The sequence below is a fragment of the Tribolium madens genome, unplaced genomic scaffold, assembly GCF_015345945.1.
Source record: "Tribolium madens isolate multiple individuals breed KSU strain unplaced genomic scaffold, Tmad_KSU_1.1 Scaffold_96;HRSCAF=242;Tcas5.2_LG5, whole genome shotgun sequence".
NCBI lineage: Eukaryota > Metazoa > Arthropoda > Insecta > Coleoptera > Tenebrionidae > Tribolium > Tribolium madens.
In genome coordinates this window covers 2049620-2071775 of record NW_025401068.1, presented here as the reverse complement: position 1 = coordinate 2071775, position 22156 = coordinate 2049620, and the positions used below count along the sequence as shown (strand labels likewise).

Here is a 22156-nt window from a genome sequence, read left to right as displayed (position 1 = left end):
CGGAACGGACCTTGGGCCCCTCTGTCCGCCGCCCTGCCCCGCCAACAGTACTAAGTCTACTCAGTGCCTTTATTACTTGCAAGAATCGCACAAAGAGGAGGTGTGCGGCCCCGACTTGGGCCCCGAGCGCAGGCGTGACGTGCTGCACGGACTCCGGATGCGCCACTGCTGCGAGCACGCGGTCGACCAGGCCCTGCCCGAAGACGCCTTCAACGGCGGAAAGGCATGCCGAGACATGCTCGACACCCTCATCAAGGCGGACGATCTCGCCAGCCGCATCGCCTGCGGACACGCACAGGTCCTCACCAGATACGACTGCGGACAGACCTATTCCATCGCGCACCGCTGCCACCGATGCAAGGTACAAACCAACCATTCTATCTATTTTAAATAAAAAACTATAATAACAACAACAACAACAACAACAACGACGACGTCTTACGACTTTTCCATCCACATAGATTGCGCTGCTGCTGCGTAATATCGGCTTTACGCTCGCGCACCACTCTCATCTCATCATTCTGACCAACACGGACACACTCCTCTCTTATCACAACAATCACTAAAACCCTTACTTTTACCTCTATCACAGCGAATTTAATCTAATTCAACCAGTTTCCATTTTACGGTCATTTACTGACCAGATAATGTCGTCTCTCTTTCTTTAAACCCCAAAGCATTAACTGTTTAAATAATCTTCTCATCTATTTTTTTTTAAATAACTTGTATTAAGATAATAGTTAATAAAAAACTAAACAACACCAATGGTTTAATTAAAATGAAAATTTGGACTGCTTTATTAGAAACATTTTACACATTTTACTAGTATCTACTTTACTTCAGTTAAACGAGGTTTCAGCAAATATTTCAAATGAGTTGTTAAATATTCTTCAAAATCGTTTTAAAAAAATTGATATACTCGTAACAACCCTGATAATTTGATTCATTTTGTTTCAAGTAAAGATGATAAAAACTTGATATAATTTGTGTTTAAGTTCTAAGCATCTAAGTTTTCTTTCTAAATTGTACCCACTTGACATACAGGGCGCTCAAACAATGACACCTCAACTCAATATGGAGGAGGTAGAGTACAAATAGAATTATGTACAAATAATTAAAAAATTGTATTTAAAAAAATTGTTTGTGGTAACGTTGTCTAATAGCATTGCAATCGATTAATTCATCAATAGTTATTTTTGTTACAAGTATTGACACCTCTTATTAATTAAAAATTTTTTGCCATAATAGTAACTAAAATGACTTTTTTGTCCAGATAAACTGGTTTTGGGGGCTAAGTAAATAACCATTTCACGTACTATTTTAGTCTGGAAAAGACTCATTTTAGAGAGCGTATACAAAAAAATTAATTATTCTTAAAACCTTAGTAACAGTTCCCTCGAGAATATAAACATTGTTAACATGATGACAATAATATTGTAAAATTTGCAAACGGTAATATTGTTCTAAAAAAATAATAATAGTTGTTTATTGTAAGAGTGTATTAGGTAGCGTTTTATCCACGCAAGAATGTTTAACCGTGAGAACGTCAGTTCGAGCGGTTAATTTTCTTAAGTGGATAAAACGCGACTAACACACGACTGCAATATAACGTTTTATCCACAATCACAGGCCCAAATTATTCCAAACTTAATTAAAAATTAAACTGACATTTAAACGTCACGCCAAATGTGCTTTCGGTTAAACGTTGTAAGCTGTTACGCGGTGCGCTGGTTAAAGTTACTTTATTTCACTAGTGGATAAAGTGGTACTTTATACGCATCTAAAGTGTGGAATAAAGTCTCTTTATAGAGTGATTGTGGATAAAAAAAATTAAGTACTGTTAGATGCTGAAATTTGATGCAAAAACAAATGTGAAACGATTACTTAAAGTAAAATATGAAAATTTAAGAAAATAATCATGTGAATTGAAAAACTTAAAAAAATAAGTTTGCAACATTAGATTTTGTAAAATATGCCCCGAGCTTGTTTTTAAGACTTTAATTGTAATTTGGATATGCTTCTCAACTACGTATCACTGAGTTGGTGTGCCATTTTTTGAGCGCTTTCTATACTTCATTTTTTAAATAAACCCAGCTGAAGTAAGGACTGGTAACTAATTAACGGCTAAAACGATGATTGTTTGTCATTATATACTGTCAATTTTTTTAATATTGCAACAAACGTTTATTTTTTTTAATATTGGTAATAACTTATTTAGTTTAGAGTTGAGGCACATCCTCGGTAGCTACAAAAGCATTTAATTAAAATAAAGCAAACCTACGGGCGAGAAAGACAAACAGTTTGTCATGAGTTCTAAATTTTCTACTTTGCCGGAGCAGTACCATGACTATTCATCGAGTATATTCTTTTACATAATTTTGTCATTTATTCAGCAGAACTTGTATTTCTTGTTTGTGTTCCATTCCCAAATATTTTGTATAAGACACTGAAATGCATTACCACAATAAAATTCGTGTCTTAAACGTTCAAACACTTATTTAAAACATCGCAAAAATTTATCTTCATTATCATAAGTAGGTATAGTGGTGGCATATATTAATTTTCCTTTCTGTCACCGATATTCGGGTTGACGTGGATGACGAGCAGTCGCTAATATTAATTTAGCTCCATTAGAGTGTAATTAGGGAACGTCCTTAACGTTTAGCGTCTTCTTCCCTAAGCATCATATTAATTCGTTAATTTTCAATCCCTTCCTCTATAATGCATTAATATTTAAAAGATTATTTTTCAAGTCTTTAACTCTTTGCAACAGTAGAAAGCCTCTTCTAAACTTTAAATTAATCGTAGCAGTTTTGGGCGATGTTAAATGGGTAATGAGTATTTCTACTCGCTGAAAATCGTGGATTTATGAGAATATTATACGAGGATGTGCAACTTAAGAATGCAAAAAAGATAAGTTTTTTGCACTTTATACTCCATTTTTTTGCCTGAAATATTGCATTTGCACTTTACTAAAGTTTTAAATTTTATAAACAGTAAGACTTAATAATTTGCAACCTTATACTTTTTGCAAATTAAAATTATTGTATTCAGATTAATTATTATACGTACTGAAAACTACTACAGGGATTTGTACTATAAGTAGGGCAAGTTGAGTAATCCTATAAGACGGTTAATAATTTTTTGGTTTAACATGTTGCATAGAAGTAATAAGTAATTTGTGTTACAAAGAAAAATGTTTTCAAGTAGCTTGGAATTGTAAATAATAAAAATTACTCAAATTTTGGAATAAGATTGGTTTAACTTTTTAATAAATGAGTCTCATGAGTCGCATAGAAGGTTGCTAATAAATGTAATTTTCAAGTTTGGCTTGCTCTAAAAATACCAACTCTTCAAAACAACTTTTTTTAGTAAATTGTTTCACCTTTATAAAAATAGACCAATAATTGCTGTTTATTTTTACTACTGTTTTCTTTTATAGATAAATGGCAACAACACACGTGCGAGGGTTTCACCTTTTAGATACTTATAGTTACAAAATTATTTGACAAATTAAAATATAATAAATCAATAGATGTGTTTAGAAATCTTTCCAAAATTTGATTTTATAAATAATATTTTGAAAAATGTGAACTCCTGTTTCATTACAATCTCGATCATTCGTGATCGATCATGTGTGAGTTTATCTAAAACATACTGATGTATGTGTGTTGGTCTGACAAGCATTTGATAAAGGACGTCAAAAGCAAATTTACTCAAATCAAATCTTGTCAAGCCATACGGGATCACAAACAATTAGGTAATTTTTTTAATTTCTAGTTGCAATTAACAATTAAAAAAGTAAATATCTTTTAAAAACTAAACTATTAACATATTATACAGGATGTTCCGTTCTTATTGTTACAAATTGAAACAGGTGATAGAATATTCAATTTTAAGATAAAAGTTTCCTATGAACATGTATCGCAAAATATTAAATAAAGGAGTTACATCTCCTAAAAGGGGACATCTTTTAATAGATTTTTTCCAATATTTCAGCAAACAATGTAGATAAAATTACAAAATTTGGTACAACTGAAACCTTTATACACCCAAACGAATTCAAAGATAAATTTTACTCAGGGGCGTCCTAAACTGAGGGGGGGCACACAATTCTAAAATTCATAGTTTTTCACACAAATATGTCTCTTGCGTTTTTTCGATACAACTTACCATTTTTGAATAAAATCAGTTTACAATATGTGTTACGGACCATAAAGAGGATAAAAATTATAAATTAGATTCGTCTTACCGTTTAAGACGCCCGTGATTAAAAATTTTAACAACTGATCTTTGAATTCGTTCAGGTGTTTAAAGGTTATCAGCTGTACCAACTTTTGTAATTTTATCTATTCTGCAATAGTGGAAAAAGCCCATTAAAAACCGCATCTCTTTCAGAGGCTGTAGCTCGCTTACGTAACATTTTTTGATACATGTTTATAGGAAACTTTTATCTTAAAATTGAATATTCTTGACCTGTTTAAATTTGTAACAATAAAAACGAAACAGCCTGTATATACACTTTTTAAATATTTTTCTACAAAAATACATTTTTTCTACTTTGCGTTTGTTCTAAATTCAGTAGGAAATGCTTTTGCGTATCATACTAGACAAAAACGATACTCTAATAATGATGCTAAAAGATAGTTTAATGTTCCTTTTATAAATTCCGCGTATTTTTTTATAAATTTGGCGTGTTTTTAAAAGGAGTAAATTGCTTATTTGCCGTCAAGGCCCGTATTTCTACATAATAATAATATACCTAAATATAAAAATATAATAAAAATATATGTACAATTCAAAATATTCACATGAATAACAAAAAACAATTTTAGACCCTAATTTAATAGTTAACTTATGGTTTGTTTTGTATGGATTTTGTATGGATTTCAATTTTTTTCTGTGTGAATTATTTTGATAGTTTCTTCATTTTCTGCAAACACTTTTTTTAATATATGCAAGCCAAATTAATATTTAATTTGGTCATTATAAGAGATTTTTTAATGTTTCTACTTTCAGTTGATTTTTTTGGGAGACCAAATACAATGATGTATTTACCACATTTGAAATGACGACATTTAATGTAATTTTAACTTAAAAAACGCGTTGTGTTCGCTGCAAATAACAATTTCAAAAACGGTACACTTAGTCTTAAATCTAGATAATGCAGGATATAAACGTAAATCAGGACAAAACAATAAAAACCTAAACATGGCCTGGCTAAGTCAAGACGGTTGGTCATCTTAAATATAACACAAATAACTATTATATTTTTCTACGTGAAAATATATTTTTGTGAATATATTTTTTAGTCTGTAGATTTTTTTAAATTCGTTGTTACTGTTTTTTGTCTTTTTGAGTAAATTTTTTATTTAGCAGTACCTCCGCTGCCGGCAACGACCCCGGTATCAATTGCAGGCAAAGAATTTTTAGCTTTTGCTCCAAATTTCCCTTTTTTTAAACTTCACTAGTTATATCTTTACAGTTTAAAATAGTTATTTTTCTGAATTTAGATATTGCTTTTGCTACTATTACTAGTGTAAACATTCACAGAATGTATATTAAATTATTTTTGCTTCTACTGACCGCTGCAATCATCTCTTAAAATTTCTATCTATTAAACTTATCCTCTACGCACAATATTGCTCTAATTTTTCTCGCGTAAGATTGAGTAGGTATATGTATCTAGTTTATCAATGAAAAAAATTGTTTGGTGTTAAAAAAAACCTTTCAGGTAGCATGACGGTATTAGGTCAAAATATTTAGATAATAATCTGCATATTGAACTACAGTCACTTTAATTTCTTTATAAGAATGATGTTAAAACATTTAGACGTTCCTAGGGGGAAAATAAAAGGTTGATTTCAATTAGAAACCGAAATACTGATAATTGTTGATAACAATTTTTAATTGTTTATAAATTATTAATTAAAGTAAATGTTATTGTAATGATATGGAAATATCGTGTATATAATTTGCTAAAGGACTAATTCTCCATAAAAAGAAAACCTGTCTCTAGTTTCCCTTTTGATATTTTAATGTTATGTAGTTCACACATCGAAGCTACTACCGTCCACAGCGCCAATGCCTGATCAAAATAATAAGAACCTGAACCAACAATGCGCAGGCAATCGGCGCCTCTATTTTTGGGCACCGTTGCCGGCAGCGAAGACATTACATTATTTTATTTTCTGTTTTCACCGGTTTGTATATTATTTATTCACTTCAGTATCATTTTTAAATAGATTTTTTTAGTTTTTGTTGTATAGTTAGCATTTGCAATACTTTTGAGATCGCACAAATCGGGAGTGAAAAAATTCACGTATTTTCTTGTGAAAATTTAAATCGAATTAGCTTTATCTGTAAGTGGTGAGGCGGCGCTTGAGACCCATTTCCCGTCGAATTACATCTCCTTCTCCTGTAATAATGGGCAGTTTGAAGGGTGCGCATGGTATCTGAAAGGTATTTTGCTCATTTTCATTGCATAAATAACGCCACATAACCGAAGATGGGGGTGAGTAGACATACGGAGCTGACAACTGGCGATGACACTAACGCGCGTTGACAACATATAACTTTGCACCCTCTGCCACCCCCAGACTTCACCTCGTTAAAACGGAGGCGCAGTAACACGACCTAAAATTTTTAACGCACGGAAAACTATTCTTGCATCGATATTATTTTACATCACCAGGTGAGTCGATTCACGTGACGTCGTTTACACGTGTTCCCATCACGTGGTCAAAACAGAACGATTTTGTTACAAACAACTATTTTTAACGGGGGTGGTTAAAAGTTATGGAAAAGTGTTGGCGACAATTACTTTTGGAAAATATTCATTGTTTAACCTGTGCTAAACGAAAGACAATTGTGGAACACTAAATTCAGTTTCAAATGAAAATTTCCCTTCGCAACCGGTGTTGTAATTAGAGAATTGACATTTTCTCTGAAATGAATATACACAAAAGCTTTGTTGTTTCTAATTCACACTTTGGCCTCTCTTTGCACACCTGAAAGCTCTATTGTCTCGATGACTCGATTCCTATAAATTAAAATGAGCAGCTTAATTGCTGGGGATTTTTGATTTGATTACTGATTTAAGCTTTCAATAACGGAAACACGTTTCTACACACTATTACGAAACAATTTCCAACTATTAAAATAAAGATCATTTATTGTTTTTTTTTATTAGTGCCTTATTGGTTATGCGTAAGATTATTAAACGTAAAAAATAACAGCTTGGGTTTTCCATAAAGTTGTCAAAGCGAACGATTAATCCTACGAGCGAACGTAAAGAACAGATGTTACAAAAACTTTAAATTACTTTTAAATTGTCGTCAAAAAGTGTGACGTCTTGTACAAAAACACTACTGAAAGTTTCATAAGAATTCTTGTCATGTTTGAGTAAACTTTCCGAAAAATTAGTCAAAAGGGGGCGTGTGTAAACGCACTATTTACGCATTCACTGTGGCTGAGACTATGATATTCCGAGGCTTAGCTGAATCCACTTAACTAATCTAGATTTCCATTTGAAACCGAGCAGAGCCTGTGATGTGGGAAACCATGAAATATTTAAGTCCGTTTTGTCTGCTTTGACGAGCGAATGTAGGATATTTCGCGAGTTGTGGTGAAGCGTTATTACTTATTACATTCAACTTTGCGATTTGTTTCAGCGCAACAAACGAAAATTTTGCATTTAATTGCAATACATTAAAAATATTTTTGTCTAAAATAAATCAGTTTAACATCTTGTAGGATTGTATCCTTTTCCTATTTTCATTCTGTTTGGGTTTCCTTCTCACTGTCACCATATACACATACCCATTTTAACTAAACCTTTTGCGGTCCACCACTTTCTGTGGTCTTAAATTAAGGTTGCACCCTAAATCTCACCACGTCAAACAGTTACTTTACGAACTAAAAACGAAGGTAAACTTGATTCTAATCACTGAATTTGTGTAGTGAGTGAAGTTCTTTTTTTGCCTATAAATGGACTATTTCTCTATAGAGAAGTTATGTATTTTGCCATTAATGAACAACTAACATTTTTCTTTCAAGTAAAACTGAAACTGAAAATTCGTAAGAGCATATTACTTCTTTTCAACTTTAGCCTTAGTTATTGTTTGTAAAATATAATACAATTTATTTTAATGACAATTTATTTTTTTTAGAACTTTAATATTCAAAAATTAAAAAAACTGCATTTTCATTTGTGATATAGAGGTTCAAGAATATTTTATATGTTTATTATAAAATTATTGTTCTATCAGTTTCTAATTTTTTCTTCAATACGTTTTAAGAAAACAGCACTTGACAAAAACGTTAGTTTTAAAGCGGGAACAATAAATTGTGTGGGCAGAGTCGAGACGATTTTTTATAACTTGATGTAAATATTGTCTGGAAGTATCTAAGAAAACCGATTTCAGAGGTTACAGACCTCAAGCGTTTCAACGACACATGAAACCAACATTTTATGACATTATTTAATTTCCCTTCTTGTAAATTGTAACAGAGTTAATGATTTAAAAAAAAATTCGAATAACCAATTCAATTTTTTTTTTTTCAAATATTAACCAATAAAATACCAGATATTTACTATCTATCCTAGTAACAGCAATTTCAAGCGAATATTTCATTTGTGAAAATACAGAGTGCGCCAGAACTCCTAAGACAAATGCCATGTAAGGTAAAAAATAGCTACAAAATACACAAAGCCTTCTTTCTACAACAAAAAAAAAACATTTTTTTAATTACAAAGCAAAATACAGGATGCGCCAGAAATCCCACCCCAGAGAAAAGGTAAGATTCCAGGAATACGAAAAAAATGTTAAAAAAGTTCTATCTACAAAATTTCGAAGTTGTGAGAGTTTAAATTTTGCACTTTGACTTCTAAGTTTTTTGCTACATGCTATCAGAAGAGGAAACAAGAAAGCTGTATCCTAAATTATAACTCTGTTTTTAATGTTATTTGTGGCTTTTATTGGCAAAATTTTTGTCCTCTACTAAATAATTATAAAAAAGTATATAAAAAATCATCAGTAGCATTAAACAGACTTAAAAAAATGTCAAATGTCAAAAAATAAATGTCAATCTTTTTAAACATTTTGTCCATATTCCTTGTATCTTATCTTACTTGAAATTTTTCTTTGGGACGCGAGTTCTGACCCAGCCTTTTTTAAGTTGAATATTCCACAAATGGTTGCAATGAATATTTTAAATTAAGTTGATTACTTACTTGCTATAAAAATGAAATATCATATTATATCATGTGTAACGCAAATTTGCCATTCGTGCCGCGCGCTCATGGTGTTCATAAAGCGAATGACCATTCGTAATATTATATATTATATATTATTATTGAAAATAACACACCTGAACTTATTTTCCATAATATTTTAGAGACCAATTTACTTAAAAAAAATAACTTGACAAGTTTTTCTCTTGAGGAACATTTGAAACAAATAGTTTTTAAAATTATTATTTTTAACATGATTTGATTTACTTCAGGAAGTCGCATTATTTTAACAACAAACATATATTATTCTTCTAAACATTTCAGCAAAAACAAGAAAGTAAAAAGATATCTGCCTTTATCTCACTTTTAATTAATTATTAATTTTTTTAATTATTATAGTAATTATTGTACACTTTCTTAATTTTTGTGGAGCAGTTTATTTATAATTAATTAAATTACAGAAAATGTGTTCAACGTTAGAACGGGATGTACTGTTACGTATTTCATTAAAGAAAGGCCTATATTTTATTTTCGAATGTTCGTTTTAGAAAGGTTAGTTCGGGTTATATGTTCGTATAAGAGAAATTATTTGACATTTTGAAAATAAGTTCTTTTCTAACGCCAACGACAAATCGATGAAACTGGGCGGTTGGGAAGGCTATTTTAGAGCGTTTTTGTTACCCATAGCAGTCAGACATATGTAGTAAAAAATGTTTTATCATCTAGACATTAGGTACTTTTATAAACGCCAACGGCAAATCGATGAAACTGGTGGGCCATTTGATGTTTTTATTTTCCATTATACTCTGAGTTATCACTTATCACACATATTTCACTGTAATTTATGGTTACGGTGTTAGTTTAAATTGTTATTAATTTAGTAATTATTCACTTTATTGCTCTATGAAAATATGCACAAAAATGTGGTATGGCTAAAACAGAATAACCTATTTACGTTAAATTTATTGTCGCTAATGCAACACCCTTTGAATGTAAAATCTAATCTCTAAACTTCGTTATGAGGTCTGTCTCACCTAAACCTTTGGCCGAAGCATAAATGCATTTACTTGCATTATCGATTTATAATAAGTGTTATGCAATGAAATTAGTTAACGATTAGCACTTGGCTTCCTCAACTTATGCTAACACAATAACTCTTTAATCACTGAACGCATATTCAAGTTTTATATATCGCTGTAATCCAGCAAATCTAAGCCTAAGCCTAGTTATACGAGTTACCGGTAATGATTTAGGTACAGAAACTAAATGCTCATCTCTTCAAACAATTTGTAGTGATTTATGTCGATAGTTGCCCGTTTGCCGCTTCATAAAATCGATTAGTGTAATGTAGTAAAGTGGAGCAATTTTGAACACAGATCAAAGCAATTTTATATTTTATATCAAGCTAATAAAGATAATTTGATGGTTAGATGTAATTTATAACCGGTGGATCAAATGTCGCCACTGATAACAAGGACTGAATTGAAGATTTTTATTGGTATATTTTTTGGCTTTATGGCAACCTTTGTCTTTAAAAATTTAACATCGTTATCTTTATATGCACTACAATAAAAATCGCATTAGTCAACATGGACATAAAGCTTCTTTTGCAATAACCTCTGAACCTAGGAACATCATTTAGATTAGGAAATTTTTCACAAAAAGTGTAATTCATCACATGTGCTAATTACTTGAGATTTTTGTGAACATTTGTTAGATTTCTCTTGTTTTGAAAATTTCAATAAATTTCAACTTTCTGTAAAACAAACCATCTTTATGTGACATGTATATGTTATTCAACCGCATTTTAATGATTTTCTTTACATTTTACAAATTGCTTTGTCACTCATTTCAACGTGGAATTACAATTACATTTTGAGCATTGTTATACAAACTGGTGAACAATTTGTTGCTTGTTGTTACCCTCTATTGAGGAGGAACAAATATCTCTCCTTGTCTTGAACTGCACTTTAAAAGGATAATAGCATTATAATGTGTTCTGTGACAATGAATCGCACTTGCTGTTTACCACTGGAATAATTATATGAACCGATTGAACTACTAGAACTGTAATGGAAAAGTTAAGTACTATAAAAATTAATTGAATTCATATTATAATAAAAAATGCATTTTCAAGCAGCCACTTTACAAAAATTTGATAATAATATTCTGTTTAAACACAGTATTTTGAATAACAAATATCTTTGAAGGAGTGATAATTTTAACGAAAAACATTAAAACTGGAAGTTATTTTTTTGACCGTAATTAGCCCTCTGCACATTTTTGCGGATTAATAACGGGTGTTTATTTAAATTTGGCGACATAGTTGGCGGTGATATGAGTGTGTTATGAACGGGCGAACGGGCCTGGTAGTGTCATACGTCAGATTGATAAGTTTCAATATGATGATTCGTTCACAATAAAACATTTATGGATAGCTTTGACGCCAAATTAAAAAAAAAAAAAAACACCTGTTATAATTTTGTGCTATCCGTCATGTAAGGTACGATACCAGGAACATGTAAAACATGCTAAAAAAATTCTATCTATAAAAATTTCAAAGTTGAGAATTTAAACTTTGCACTTTGACTCTATTTACTTCTGTTGGAAGAATAATTTTTGAAGTTTTTTTGCTGCAGACTATTAGAAGAGGAAAGCTGCAAAATGGCAACATTGTAACTACATTTTTTGAGGTTAACTAGGTGTCGAGATGTGTATACGAGCCCTAGCTACTAAATCTTTGGACAAATATACTAAAGATATAAAAACTATTGCTGTGGTTAGTAGAAATTTAATAATGTGTTACACATTGTGTAGAACATACACTTGAGTACAAAGAAAACGCAAATTGTCAAAAACAAAATTGTCAAATTTTTTAGAAATAGTTGAAAAAAGTTGTTCCCAAAAAAGTTAGGAAACTATCAAAAGAAATATCGTACTTGGTGGTTTTGCCAGTGCAGTATTAATAGAAGTTTGAAAGATATGAAATTGTGAATTGTGATAAAGACAACGTCAAAAAACTGGCATTAATTAACAGGCCAAATTACATTATAAGAAAAATCAATTTGTGTTTTTTTGGACTCAAGTGAGAAAAAGAAAATGTTTAAATTTTATAAGTAGGTAAATGTTGGCAACTAAATGTTCAGAGAAAATGCATACATACAGAGTGATTCAAAAATGTCGGACCAACTCTCAAATGGTGATAGAAGTCTTCATCTAAGCATAAAAATGAATGCATATTTTTGTTTCAAGCTTTTTTTTTGAAACAAAAACAGAACAATTTTCATATTATCATGTAGGCATCTTAGTTTTTTTTGTTTCCGATATTGGTAGATTTCATTTATTGTTGAATTGCGGCTAGTGTGTAAAATGTTTTTTTACACCATAAGACACAAATTGGTGATTTTTTTCAATCGAAATCTGTTCAGTCTTACAAGATCTTCCATTTCCGCTAACTAAATTTAAGATTACATAATCGGAACGGCCAAAAACTTAATCCAAAATGTAATTTTTGAAGAGTTATATTTCGAGAAAAAATGCTCAAACAATTTTTTGTCATGGGAACTTTTAACTCAGTTGGATGTCCTTTAGATGTCCCAAGAGATAGTCCTACTCTTTTCAATTACCTTATATATTTGTATTTTTATTAGTAGGTTCTGAAAAAAAGTTGTTTAAATTCATAGTTAAAGTAATTGTTACAATTATAATAAAATATTTAATTTAAGTCAAAAATTTGAGAGTTTTTGACAATAATAATGAATCGTGGATTTGCAACAAACGTTGAAATGCATGAAATTATGCATTTAATTATGAAATTATCCCAAGGAAAAACTGTTCGAAATATTGCGAATGATTTGAACATTATCGGCAAATTTTGTGAACAAAGAATTATTTTTATTTACGCTAAGAAAAAGTCACTAGTGACGAAAAAACAAAAAAAGAAAAGACTACTCTGGACTCAATCAAAAATAAAGTGAACGGATAAAGACCGAAGTAACGTTAATTTTTAGTAATGAATCAAAATTCGAAGTCTCTGTGGGAGATTATAGAAAAAGAGTCATTTGTTCAAAAGAAGTAGAGTTTCATATTTTACAAAATAGTTTATTACCAACACCAACCATTCAATGTTAGTATCCTGAAGATGATTTTATTTTCCAACAAGATGGGACAGCATGTTACACAGCGAAAACAGGTAAAAAATGGTTCGGTAAACATAATACAGAATGCGCCAGAACTCGCGCTCCAGAGAAAATTTTCAAGTAAGGTAAGATACCAGGAACATGAAAAAAATGTTTAAAAAATCTACCTGTCAAAAAATTTTGACATTTATTTTTTGACATTTGACATTTTTTTATATATCTATTATATCTTGTATATGCTTTTTTACAATTATTTAGTGAAGGGACAAAAAAATTTCCAATAAAAGCCACAAATAACATTGAGCAGAGTTACAATTTAGGATAAGCTTCCTTGTTTCCTCTTTTAATAGCCTATAGCAAAAAAACTTGGAAAATTATTATATTATATTAAACTTTCATAACTTCGAAATTTTTGTAGATAGAATTTTTTAGAATTATTTTTCTAACAGAAATAAATAGAGTCAAAGTGCAAACTTTAAACCCTCATAACTTTTTTAACATTTTTTCCATGTTCCTGGTATCTTACCTTATAAGGCATTTTTCTCTGGGGCGCGAGTTCTGGCGAACCCTGTATAAATGTTCTTTCATGGCCTTCAAATAGTCCGGATCTAAATGTCATCAAAACTCAACTAACAGAAAACAATTCAGCATTAAAAAAACCAAATTGACAAAATATAGGCCAGTTTTGACTAGTAAAAACTATCTCGGTCAGAATTCAAGAAGTCAAGCAGTTCAAGCAAAAAGAGACGTTACTGAATATTAAGCCTGAAAAACTTAATTATTAGTTAGTGACTACCTATACTTTAAGACAATGTAATTATATAACTTGCAATTTTAAAAAATCCCTTCTTTGATTAAAGGCATATTTTAAATTTTCATTTAATTAAAGCGTGTTCCTTATGAATAGTTGAGTAGTTGAAAAAAACGTATAGTTGCGTAATTTTGTTTCACAATTTGGTTGAAGAAGTGCTCCAAATATGGTTTAAAACAAAGGCACAATGGCTTGGCTCACATAACGAAATTGTGCAAGGGGAGAGCTAGACAATATAAGCCCCGGATCAAAAAGGTCTTCAGCCGCGAAGTAAAACCAAGAAACCAAACGCAATATGATGCAGTTCTTTGCAAGCACTCTTTCGTACTATCGAATAACGGTCTCGCGCGCGTGTGAAGAGTGGGTGGGATCGATATCAGGTGTTCCACATATCCTCCTGCACCTGCCCCTACAGATCAGGGTTCTCCCGATATGAGTTTCTGATCTCTCGGCTCGGACACAAGCAAGAAACGACACGGCATCGGAATTGCTGTTCCAACGGATTTTCCACCGAAATGAAAGTTTGACATGATGAGCAACGGTTTTTTGAGCGACAACAGACGCTTTTTGAGGAAACAAGCGGGGAAAACTCCTACTAATTAAAAGAGAGACGCTCTGGATGGGAGTATTGATCTGGTGATGGGGTCGAAGACATGTGCATGTTCACAACAAGAGTGAGCCCTTCGACTTGTGATGCGACTCGTGTCGACATTTTTCTATTAATTTTGGCCGAAATTTTTTACGGGCGAAAATAATTGCTGTAATATTTTTTCAGTCTAGCATGTTGCGAGGTAAAAACATCAAAATGAGGTTTTTATATATATAGTTTTGAAACATGTCTTTCATCACATTTTCCTTTCGTTCTTTCCAGTCATTTTTCTTTGCCCTAAAAAGTGTCTTTGGGTCTGACGTCAGCGCAAAGCTCCTTTTTGCTGAAAGATCTCTCTGTTCATCTCATTTGGAACGTTTTACCAAGATTGTTTGCCAAACTGACACAATTTATAGGGTTTGATTTTCAACTGCAATGTAATTAGAAGTTATTTGTTTAGTTTTCTCTTGTTGTCGATATGATTTCAACGGAATTCATAATTGGTTTAAAAGTTGGGGTGTGAATATCCAACGATATAAATTCAGTCATTAAACTTTACAACAGGTAAAAGTACCTAAAACAAGGACAGAACAAACTACTCTCTGACAACAATAAAATTAGGTTATATCTATTCTGAAAACTAGGGAAGTAGGCATCCTACTTTTGAATTCAATTTCACTAATTTAACATAAATTTTGACAAGTATAATAACTTCTGAACGGGAAGGCGCCTTTATAGAATTAACAGGAGATCTAATTTCCTCAATTACGATGAGTTCAGTTTTCGACAAACCAATTTTAAAAATGTGGGAATGAAATTATAGTTAAGGCTGTCCGGGAGTGAACCTGCGTTCAGAGGGGGGGGTTAATAAAGGTAATAAATTGTAGTAAAAGCAAAAGATCAGTTAGCTAATATTTTAATCCTTTGAATTTGTGGAAGTTGCCCCAGAAACTTCTTAAGAAAGCTAAATATTGTTTTGACTTACCTGATAGGTATTTACTAATTAGAAAGCTCACAAGCATAACGAGGTTTCATTTTCAATGGAACTTAAATTTTTGTATGGGGTCACAAGACATATAATTCCATAAGTTAAAATTTTGACAGTCGGAAAAATAACAAATTTATACAAATGCGGACACGGAATTTTGAACATCTAATTATGTCAGTTCAAAAAAATGTCAATGCAAGCCATGCTTTATTGTCATTATGATTGACACTTGAAACTGAAATTTAAAAGTTTTAGTTGACATTTATTTTTGACGCCGATTTTCTAATACAATAATGCTAGCAGTTGCAGTACGTTTTTTATGTAGTTCAAAAATTATTTTGATCTGTTGCCATAAAGTCAGTTTTAGTTTTTTATGAATGACAAATCGTTCAAAATCTATATATCAAATATACAGGCTGTTTCGTTTTTATTGTTACAAATTTGAATAGATGATAGAATATTTATTTTTGCCACAATTTAAATAAATGATAGAATATTTAATTTTAAGACAAAAGTTTTTTTTATAAACACGTTTCGAAAATTGCTATGTATGGGTGTTAAACCCCCTAAAAGGGGTGTGTTTTTTAAAGAGTTTTTCCTAATATTTTTGAATAAATAAAATTCCAAAATTTAGTACAGCTGAAAACTTTTATACACTTAAACGAATTCCAGGATGAAATGTCGAAATTTTTAACCAGGAGCCTCCTAAACGGCAAAAGAAAATTAATTTTTAATTTTCATGCTGTTTATAGTCTGTATCAAAAATTTTAAAACTGATTTTACTCAAAATTGGCAAGTTGTATAGGAAAAACGCAAACGACCTTTTTTATGCAAAACTATGAAATTTAGAATTTTGTTGGCAAAAAACTACAGCCAAAATATTTTATTTTATCTTTGAATTTGTTTAGGTGTATATAATGGTTATTATCTGTACCAAATTTTGTAATTTTATCTAAAATGGTTTAGGAAATATTGGAAAAACCATCAAAAGACCCTTTGAGAAGGTGTAGCATTTTTCGATTCATGTTCTTAAGAAACTTTTGTCTTAAAATTAAATATTCTATCTCCTGTTTAAATTTGTAACAATAAAAACGGAACACTCTGTGCAATGCGCACCAAAAGTCTAATAAAATTCATATTTTTTGGAGAGGCATTTATGAATTTTTTTTAGTTAGGTCCTTTTAGTTTAAAAGTGTCCTTGTTTTCCATTGCAATTTTTTGCCATTGACCACATTTATAGGTATATTACTAGTGGGTAAACACAATAAACTAGGAGGCATTTTAGGGCAAAATGTATTCATTAATAATTTGAAAACAACAGTGATTTATTACATAACGTTTGTTAAATTAGTTGAAAATTAATATTTTGTAACAAATACCAAAACTCAAAAGCGAATCTTTAAGTCTACCGTTAAATAACGTGACTTTTACATTAATCACAATATCTCAAAAACAAAACACTTTTTCAATAAAATGCCAACGCATCGGCCTATAAAATATCCTGCAAAAACTAAGATCGACTACTTCAAGAATAACTGAGTAAAGTTGTTTTGAAGATCACTATTTATGTATTTTTTTCTTTTTTTAAGGATATTACATTTAAAAATGTCAACGGCCTGTAGAATTAAAAAACCTTTACTTTGATGTATAATACTTGAAATTCTGTTGCGTATTAAGAGAGTAATCTTGTTTTTAATATATGTCTTTTTTTAAGTTTTAGTTGAAACACTACGTATGTGACATTCCAAATATCAAGAACATGCATCAAGAACAAACAAGACAAAAGCGTTTATTATTTAGAACTTTCCTCGCAGTCAGAACTTTTAGGAATATCGATGAAATTGACAAGTTTACACACAACAACCTTCTGATAGATATTTACATTCATTCAAGAAAATTTATGTTTACAAATGTTGCTAGACTAAATAAAAGACAGCTGATGACTTTTCATGCCTATATAATGGTTGTAAAGAAGTCACACTCACTTCCCAAATTACCTCTTTGTTGACATTGTAATAATGGATCAAACAGGATCATCGCTCAGGTTATTGTTTGCAAACACCGACCGTTTAGTCTTGATTTTGAAAAGCTCATATCGAAAACGATACGAGTATTGATTACGAAAGAGGAATTTTCCTCTCAGTCATTGAAGCTGGTCAACAGAGATGGTTGTAAATTAAGTTTATGGATGAGGAAATGTTCGATTTTATGCTTGGACGCCGAATTGATGTGAAGTTGGCGCTGATTAAGAAGTTCCTTTTACTCCAAGCTATTGCAGGCGCAGGTTTACACCTCTCCACCTATTTAATTACATTAACTTGACTTGACGTATTTTATCTGCACTCGATACACCTTTGTGGTATTCGAAAACAACAGCAGGAAATTGACTGTTTTAATCCAGGAATTTTAATTTTGTTTCTTGAATTTTAACTTAAGTAATTTTGGTATTCAAAGATATTTAATTGATTTAAGGGTCAATTTAAATACAGGCTGTTCCGGCTAAACCCCACATTAAAAGTATTAAATTCTGGCAATTATATTTATTGAAAATTTTGTTTATAGCCATAATCGGTTAGGTCCTGCGCAATGAAACTATTTTCAAGATGGCGGCATTTCCCTTACACTGGAAGTGGGTATCAACTTCGTTATTTTAAGTAAAAAGCTATGTTGTTTATTGCGTCTTTAGATTTTTCAAGTGATTTTGCGAGAGTATTTATTAGCCTTTTTTAAACCTAAGTTAGTTACAAAATATTTAGGTTTTTTTGAATTTTTTTGGATTTGCACCTTCCTATTCAAAAATCGATAACTCTATCAGTTTTCATTATTTTGAAATCGTATTTGGGCATATCAAAGAAAAAGATTAGATTTTTTTTCGGTGAATTCATAATTGCAAATATAATTAGGAAACTTCAAATACTTTTCGTAGTTTGAATTGAAATAAAGATCATAATTTTACACCAGGGTTTTCAAAATCTCCTCCGGACTTACCATAGGCATTTCGTGACGAAAAATTTGCACTTAGTTATGTATGTTTGATTGGGAAATAACAATATCAGTGTTTTACCCATCATGTATGCTTACAAACATAACATAAATTAGCGACATGAACACAGAAGTGAAAAATTTCTTTGGTGTGAACATTTTCATGCAAGAAATGAAACACAACCTCACAGTCTGGAGTATAAAAAGATTATAGGTAAACTACAGAAGCTTACTGGTGTTGCCAGATCTGGTAATTTTCATGTCAATCTGGTGATTTGGTGAAAATTTTTGTAAAAATTCTAATAATCCGGTGATTTTCTGGTTATGAAAAAAACTATTTTTCGAGCATTTTCCACGTTTTCAACCAAAAACTTGATTATTTCGTCAAAAAAAACATCAAATTGCTTAAAAATAGTTCTATTTGTTTTTAGTAGATATTGCTAAACAGAGTCGAAAATGACAACTTATTTTTGTCTTTTTCGAATGATTTTTCAGGTAGAAACACAATTAATTTACAAAATTTTGTTAAAAACAAGCCACAAATTCAACAAAGTAGTCCAAAAAAACTCAGTTTGAAAGTTTGAAATATTGCGTTAAAACATGAAATTTTTAGCCTGTTTCGCCTGACTTACTTTGTTTTTGAACCAGAAGTTCATTTATTTGCAAAATCTTGTTCAAACACGCCTAAAAGTTACAAAAAGGATGTTATTTTGTTTGGTTCACTCAATTTAACTGTTTTTTGGGCAAAATTAAGACAAAAATTAGCCGAGAAACCACAAAATTTGCTTTTAAGCGCGTTTCTAAGTATTAAAAAAATCTCAAGTTTTTTTCTTGAGCGGTTTAGCACGTTTTCAGCTAGAAATTATTTCGCAAAATTTTGTTGAAAACAAGCCGCAAAATCACAGAATTAGGCCTAAAAGTATGTCACTTTTTTCAAGAGTTTAAACAGATTTTTACGCTAAAAACTGCGTTTATTTCGCGAGATTTTGCCATACCAACTGTAACCTGGTAAAAATTTGGCAAATTTTTTAACTCGGATCTAATAATTGTTTTGTTTTTGATCTAGCAACATTGGGTTAGAGTACAATTTACAATCTACAACCAACATTCCGTCACAAGCACTTTTGCTGTAAGCTTGGGATTTAGGCACCATAATGTATAAAGTGTGACACTCTTTTTTAAAGAGTGCGACATTTGATAACAAATAGATATATCTCGAAAATTATTTAAACAAAAAAAGCCCATCTTGTACTAAATTTTGAAGTCTTTTTGTCGTCTTTTTTTTTGAAGCACTCACCTACAAGGGCCGAAGACTGTTTGAATGTTTACCTATTAACAAATCTAAGCCCAACCCTGAAGTCACAAGTTCTGTTCTCAACCCCTTTTTGTGCGTTTATTTTGTACCATTGCGACCAAAAAAAATTTTTTTGACTCTTAACAAATAGGAAAATAGAAGACTTTTATTTATTTAAGTAAATTAAACAAGAACGCAATCCTCAGAATTTTTTTGTTGCCATTCTGTCACTTTTCATATTTTTTTCTCAGACAAGAAAAAAACCAAAAACAAGTATGTTAATTAAAAGAAATGTCAAACAACCGTAACGTTGTTACCACTTGCAAATTAATTTGTGGTAATTATAATAAAAAAGTGATAGTAATTTGATAATAAAAATGTCATTAAACATTAATTCAAAAGCAGAGACAAAAATACAAATAATTTTGGAGCCGTTAACAGTGTTAAAAATTTGTCAAGAAAAATGTGACACAAAAGTCTTAAAAGAAACACTATTAAAATTTGAACGCCATTTGTAATGGATGTTTGCTGCATATGCTCTAATTTTTAGCAAGAAATTGATGAAAATACAAATTAATCACGAATGAGAAAAAAGATAACTAAATGAGGGTGTTTGGATCCACATGTTGAAGAAGAGTTTGAAAAAACGACAATTTAGAAACTAAAATTAAAAAAAGAATTCCTAGCTTATTTCAGAAAAAAAAACATAAAATACATTGTCAATCTTCAAAAGACCTCTTTGTATCTTTCTTGAAATAACTTTTTCTATTTAGACATTCTTTTTTTACTATTTAAATACCAAAGAACGTTTTCATGAATTTGTCTTTAGAAATATCTAAACAGTTTGCTATAAACTTTACACAAAAAAGAGAGCAAAATATTCGCTTTGAAAAGAAGTTAAACAGGATTCAATTTACAAACGCAATCCTATCTCTACAACTTCATTGAGTCAAAACTTAATTTATTATTTCGATCGTGCAGAAAATACTATAACCATAGTAAGACGCTAAGGGTCACAGGTCGCAGACAATGTCTTCGACCGCTAAATTGCTTTCCCCCTCGATACTTATACAAGCTTTTATTTTTCAATTTACAAGAAAAAATATAAAATTGAAGCTTTTTCGTAAATAATAATTTGAGCAGCATTAGGTAATTGTTTCACTTGTAAAACGTAGAAAAAAAGTTTCACTATCCTTGGAAAATTGGTAGTTCGATCGTCCCGCTTTCTCGGCGAAATGCTTTTGAATGTCCTTTGAAAAAAGAAATGAAAAATGACGTTGCACTGTCCCGGCTTTTATCTGTAATTCAGTTAGTTCTTTCGACAGCATTATTAGGGCGAGAACTCGCAAAATTCCTCCAGCAACATTAATTGATTGATTGGTCGAAGAAGGGTTCATCCACGTGTCGTTCGCCAATCGACTCACACTTTTCATTAGTTTTCACTCCATCGTTTCAACTCTTTTTGAGTTGGTAATATTGTGTAAGCGATCGTATCAGGAAAAAGCCGCACAATAGTGAGGAAAGAGCAATTACTGAAAGGGATGTTGCGTTTTGTCGGCGACCGGAGACACACAGAGGAAGAGCTTTTGTTGTGTCGTTATATTGGCGATAGTCCGGGAATAGGACGTAAGCGTCGGCACTCCTGGGACGCCTGGCTAACGCATTACCTTTGTCGGCGGGGAGGTCAATATTGGCACAGCAAACACGTGAATGCATCATCTTGGCGGCCTTTTAACTGCCTACAACCCTTCATGCTTGCACTGGAATTTACACAGGGGACAAACACTTGCCTAGACTGTCTAATTTTATGCGAATGGGATCTAAATATCTACTTCACTTTAATTTCGATGCCAGATGTGCAACAAAATGCAACTCAAAATACGAGTCGAAACTTTCTCTTTATCAGAAAACTTTCACGGAGTATACATATAAACAGTTTGTTGCTCCAACATATGCTCTAGTTGACGGACACAATTATTTCTAAATTTTGTTTCAAAACTTCTTGGGATTTGTGCTAAAATTAAATGTTACACAAGGCAAGCCATTGGCGGCCAAATAACGCTAAAAATTGATAATTTTTTAAAAATAAAAACCGCCAATTTTATAAGTAATGCAAAT

The 22156-nt window shown here is 31.3% G+C and overlaps 1 protein-coding gene across 1 annotated transcript in view; it reads left to right on the top strand.

The window, feature by feature from the left end:
• Positions 1 to 4: 4 nt before the first annotated feature.
• LOC123013883 (transmembrane protein FAM155B) overlaps positions 5 to 22156 on the top strand; it is a gene marked incomplete at its 5' end in the record, with an annotated part of 75340 nt that continues 53188 nt past the window's right edge. Inside the window, one exon of the mRNA XM_044412737.1 lies at positions 5 to 361. Coding sequence (XP_044268672.1) covers positions 5 to 361 — 357 coding nt within the window. The remainder of the gene's footprint in view (positions 362 to 22156) is intronic.